Source organism: Jaculus jaculus, chromosome 7 (genome assembly GCF_020740685.1).
Source record: "Jaculus jaculus isolate mJacJac1 chromosome 7, mJacJac1.mat.Y.cur, whole genome shotgun sequence".
In the NCBI taxonomy this organism is placed as follows: domain Eukaryota; kingdom Metazoa; phylum Chordata; class Mammalia; order Rodentia; family Dipodidae; genus Jaculus; species Jaculus jaculus.
The window spans coordinates 87,870,082-87,875,161 of record NC_059108.1 but is presented as its reverse complement, the minus strand read 5'-3'; the positions used below and the strand labels follow the sequence as shown (position 1 = coordinate 87,875,161).

At 60.0% G+C, this 5,080-nt stretch overlaps 1 protein-coding gene across 2 annotated transcripts; it reads left to right on the top strand.

Annotated features, from left to right (window-relative positions):
• Positions 1-1,468: 1,468 nt before the first annotated feature.
• On the top strand, positions 1,469-5,080 carry Nkx2-1 (NK2 homeobox 1). 2 transcript variants are annotated; one of them, XM_004649126.2, is made up of 3 exons: positions 1,469-1,545; positions 2,243-2,628; positions 3,574-5,080. In XM_004649126.2, the coding sequence occupies exons 1-3, from the start codon at positions 1,469-1,471 to the stop codon at positions 4,305-4,307; spliced, it is 1,197 nt and encodes a 398-aa protein (XP_004649183.2). In that variant the 3' UTR covers positions 4,308-5,080. The 2 variants fall into 2 exon arrangements, with proteins under 2 accessions (XP_004649183.2, XP_045011071.1); XM_045155136.1 differs by lacking the exon at positions 1,469-1,545 and adding an exon at positions 1,755-2,140.

The following is a 5,080-nucleotide window of genomic DNA, read 5'->3' as shown; positions in this document are numbered from 1 at the left end:
TTTGTGTGCTGAGTAGAGAGCACTCTTCAACGCAAGGCTTGAAACCTTAAAAAGCAAATAAAACAACTTTCCATACTATAATTGCTATTAATAAAAAAGAAACCAACCGTGCTGAATTAAGTAGTGCTAAACCGCCTGTTCATTATCGGGAGCTCCCTGACTACGAGGAGGGGAAAGAAAATGTGAAAACAAAAACCAAAATCAAGAAGCCTCCTCGACTGGCCGCCCCGCGTCTTGGAGGCACCTGCCAGGCCAGGGAGCGCTCCGCCCTCCCAGCCTCAGGCGCGCCAAGGAGCGAAAACAGCCAAAAGAAGAAAGCAAAACAAACAACGAAAACGTTTAAATGCCAAGGACGAAAATTGGATTTATTCTCAAAAGCTGCGCCATGCAGGGTTCAACTGAGTAGTCCACTCGGCTGCGGATCTGGGCCTGCTACGAAGAGCCACAAGGCTGACGCCCCCGGCCCCGCTGGGGAGTGCAGCCCACAGCTCCCCCTCGCCAGGCGTCCAAGGACCCTCAAGGCGCAGGGCTCACACTTGAAGCCTGGGAACGTGCAGACAGGAAACCCACTTCCTCCTAAGCAGTTTCTTGCTCGTCGGATGAGAGGCGCCCAATTGAAGCAGAATGATCCTCATCTACTAATATCCAGCGTGGTCACAAAGCGACTGGCCATTTACGCCGCCACTTTAAACAAAGATATTTGGTTATTCCCGGGGAAGCGAGTGCACTTTTGCATGGCTGAGCTCCGGGAGGAGGCGAGTCTCAGCGCAGCATCCTGCTTGCGGGGCTGAGGGCTCCCCACACTCGCCTCCTCCAGGATAGCAGGTCCCGCCGGGATTGAGGCTCAGTTCCACCCCGCGCACAACGCGGCTCAGGCCCGCTCCCTCCCTGGGACATCCAAGGGGAAAAAGTCAGAGCTCTGGGCTGGGGATGCTGGGAGGATACTCTCAGAAAGCCAAACCCAGTCCTAGCCCCAGAACCGGTGTGGCCAGGCAATGGGCAAGGGTCTGGGGCACCGGGTTGGTTGGAGGTGGGACCACTTCAGTGATGGCCTCATATTAATTCCCTTTACTCTCGTCTCCCCAGCTCAAAAGGCCAGTTGGTGTTCCTGCCTGGGCCGGCAAAAAGGGTGGGGAAAGAAAGCGGAGAGTTGGGTGGGGGGCTGAAGTGGGGGGGGGGCTGGCCCGCTCAGAAGCCTGGAGCTGCGGGGGGGGGGGTGGCGAGGATCCACGACAGCCTCCCGAAGGCAGTCGTTTCCTTACTCAGCTCCCCCCCTCCTCCGCCCGCTGGGATTCTCTCGGGGAAGGGGGAAGGGGGCGGGGAGCAGAGGTGTCCCTCTGACGGCGCGGCAGAAGAGGCAGACAGACTGACAGACACGTAGACCAACAGTGCGGCCCCAGGGTTCATCCCCAGACTCGCTCGTTCATTTGGTGGCGACTGGGGCTTGACGGCGGCGCAGCGAAGCCCGATGTGGTCCGGAGGCGGTGGGAAGGCGCGGGGCTGGGAGGCCGCTGCGGGAGGGAGGAGCAGCCCCGGCAGGCTCAGGTGAACCCCCCCACCCTGTTCCTTGACACCCCCCCCTTCCTAAAGATCAGCCCCAGCCCGGGGCAAGACCGACCGAATTAGAAGTTTCCACTTTGTAACTCCTCAAGTTGGTTGCAAAGCAGCATTCACCTTCCTTCCTCCTCTCCATCCCTCCTCGGCTACTCTCCACCCCACCTCGGGGGCCCTCCCGCACTCTGGGTTCCCTCCTCCTTTCCTTCCCCGCCTCCTCCCCGCGCGCCGCTGGTACCCCGCAAAAATGGGGGTGGTGTCCAGGGGAGGGGGAAAGTAATGCTGTGGGTCTCTCTCTCTCTCTCTCTCTCTCTCTCTTCCTTTCCCTCTTTGAGACCTAAAAATCCTGACAAGTGAAACTTAAAGGTGTTTACCTTGTCATCAGCATGTAAGCTAATTATCTCGGGCAAGATGTAGGCTTCTATTGTCTTGTTGCTTTAGCGCGTACGCCCCGCCTCTGGTGGCTGCCTAAAACCTGGCGCCGGGCTAAAACAAACGCGAGGCAGCCCCCGAGTCTCCACTCAAGCCAATTAAGGCGGACTCGGTCCACTCCGTTACGTGTACATCCAACAAGATCGGCGTTAAGGTAACACCAGAATATTTGGCAAAGGGAGAGAAAAAAAAGTAGCGAGGCTTCGCCTTCCCCCTCTCCTTTTTTTTTTTTTCCTCCTCTTCCTTCCTCCTCCAGCCGACGCCGAATCATGTCGATGAGTCCAAAGCACACGACTCCGTTCTCAGTGTCTGACATCTTGAGTCCCCTGGAGGAAAGCTACAAGAAAGTGGGCATGGAGGGCGGCGGCCTCGGGGCTCCGCTGGCAGCGTACAGACAGGGCCAGGCGGCCCCGCCGGCCGCGGCCATGCAGCAGCACGCCGTGGGGCACCACGGTGCCGTCACCGCCGCCTACCACATGACGGCGGCGGGGGTGCCCCAGCTCTCGCACTCCGCCGTGGGGGGCTACTGCAACGGCAACTTGGGCAACATGAGCGAGCTGCCACCCTACCAGGACACCATGCGGAACAGCGCTTCGGGCCCCGGATGGTACGGCGCCAACCCAGACCCGCGCTTCCCCGCCAGTAAGTGAGGCCGCCCCACTTCGGGGGGCTGCGGGCTGAGCGCGCAAGGCTCGGTTCCCGCCGGTGGGGCAGTCGGGCAGCGACGCCTGGGAGTTGGGTACGGGAGTCAGGGTTTCTTCCACCCCCATACACACACACACACACACACACACACACACACACACACACACACACACACACCCTGCTGGGCCTTGGGGTTGCCCAGAAGAGGCACTCAGCGCTGGGGTCCTGCGGACAGGGGGCTCGCGCTCAGCATCTCCAGGCGCTACCCAAAGTGGCATCTCTGCTCGGTACGCGCGAAGACCTGAGAGAGCCCAGGGCTGCAACCCCCGGGCCCGGGCTCCTTCGAGCAAAGCTGGAAGAGTCGAGGCCTGTGCTGGAGAAAGGCCACCCTACTGGCACGCCTTTGGGCTCCCGGGTCCCGGCAGCCACAGCTTCGCTCCCGAGCTGAGTCTGGGAGGGTTGGGAGGGTGCACAGCTCTCTAAATGGTCCGAGCTGTTATCCTCACCGACGGGAGGAAAGTCAAGAGGCAAAGCGCTTAGGGGTTGGAGCTTTTGGAAGTGAACACCCGGTTTCCTTAACCTCCTAAAGTTGGGGTCTACCGTCGGACCCCAGGTCTCCCCTCCCCTGGGCCGCCTACCCGACTTGGGCACAGAAGGAGCAGAAGCATCCTTTGCTCGCAAACTGCCCGGTTTGGGTCCAGAGAGTCACTAAAACTGAGGAAAATTAGCCAGATTGAAGCCGGGGAGCTCTGGGGCACGCTCCCCGACGGCACGGCCTGGGCCCTGGGGCTAGCCATGCCCAGCAGCTGAGGCCGTCGGGTGGGGGGCCCCCCAGAGAGCACGATGCCGATGCCGTCGGGAGGTGGGCCGGGCGGGCGGAGGGCAGGGTTGGCCAGGCCCAGCCCGGGGCCCCAGCCGACGCTGTGCGTTTGTCGCTTACAGTCTCCCGCTTCATGGGCCCGGCGAGCGGCATGAACATGAGCGGCATGGGCGGCCTGGGCTCGCTGGGGGACGTGAGCAAGAACATGGCCCCGCTGCCCAGTGCGCCGCGCCGGAAGCGCCGCGTGCTCTTCTCGCAGGCGCAGGTCTACGAACTGGAGCGGCGCTTCAAGCAGCAGAAGTACCTGTCGGCGCCGGAGCGCGAGCACCTGGCCAGCATGATCCACCTAACGCCCACGCAGGTCAAGATCTGGTTCCAGAACCACCGCTACAAGATGAAGCGGCAGGCCAAGGACAAGGCGGCGCAGCAGCAGCTGCAGCAGGACAGCGGCGGCGGCGGCGGCGGCGGCGGGGGCGCGGGATGCCCGCAGCAGCAGCAGCAGCAGGCTCAGCAGCAGTCGCCGAGGCGGGTGGCGGTGCCGGTCCTGGTAAAAGACGGCAAGCCGTGCCAAGCGGGCGCCCCGGCTCCGGGCGCCGCCAGTCTCCAAGGCCACGCGCAGCAGCAGGCGGCCCAGGCGGCCGCAGCGGCCATCTCCGTGGGCAGCGGGGGCGCGGGCTTGGGCGCACACCCGGGCCACCAGCCTGGCAGCGCGGGTCAGTCTCCGGACCTGGCACACCATGCTGCCAGCCCCGCAGCGCTGCAGGGCCAGGTCTCCAGCCTGTCCCATCTGAACTCTTCGGGCTCGGACTATGGCACCATGTCCTGCTCCACCTTGCTATACGGTCGGACCTGGTGAGAGAGGACACAGGGCCCCCACGTGCCGCCTCCCCCCTTTCCCCATGCCCGCCACACAGACCACCATTCGCCCGCAGCTCCCTCCACGCGCTTCGACTTTTCTTAAGAACCTGTTCACGTTTAGACCCAGGACAAGTGTACAAAGACCAAACTGCTGGACGTCTCTTCTACTCCTTCCTCTTGTTTTTCCTTCCTAAAATTTGTGGATTTTTTTTTAAAGAAAAGGAAAATAAAAACAGCGAGCAAATTCAATTCCGTACGGAGTCGTTAAACAGAGAAAGACATAGAACAAATTTGGGGGTGTCCTTTCGGGTACTGAAGTGGCTTTCCCACGCTGGGGCGGGGCACAGCTTTGGCAAGGCCTCTAAGCTGTCATGGTTCTGGACTCTAGAAGATCAAAAACTTCACTCTGGGCGCACTCTGCCAACAAAGTGGACTTGCTTGTAAATACCAAAATCAATCTCTCCTCTCTCTCTCTGCCTCTCTCTTTCTTTTTCAAAGAGAGGACGGGAGCTGGGAGAGGAAAAATTCTTCAACATAACCCACTTGTAACTGACACAAAGAAAGTGTCCCCTCCCAGAAGCCCCTGGCGGTATCGGTCCAGACCATGATATCCCCTCAGAAAACTGTTTTGTTTGATGTGAACTTGTAGCTGTAAAATGCTGTCAAAAGTTGGACTAAACACCTAGTTTTTAGTAATCTGTACATTATGGTGTAAAAAGAAACCCATTCCCAGTTCCCAGTCCCTCACATTTTTTTATGGGCATTGACAAA

What these genes read in the sequence shown, in the direction of transcription:
- Nkx2-1 (XM_004649126.2), top strand. Translation starts at nt 1,469, where the DNA reads ATGTGGTCCGGAGGCGGTGGGAAGGCGCGGGGCTGGGAGGCCGCTGCG. An exon ending in AGCAGCCCCGGCAGGCTCAG is followed by an intron (nt 1,546 to 2,242) that starts GTGAACCCCCCC and finishes TTCCTCCTCCAG; the next exon opens with CCGACGCCGAATCATGTCGA. An exon ending in AGACCCGCGCTTCCCCGCCA is followed by an intron (nt 2,629 to 3,573) that starts GTAAGTGAGGCC and finishes TGTCGCTTACAG; the next exon opens with TCTCCCGCTTCATGGGCCCG.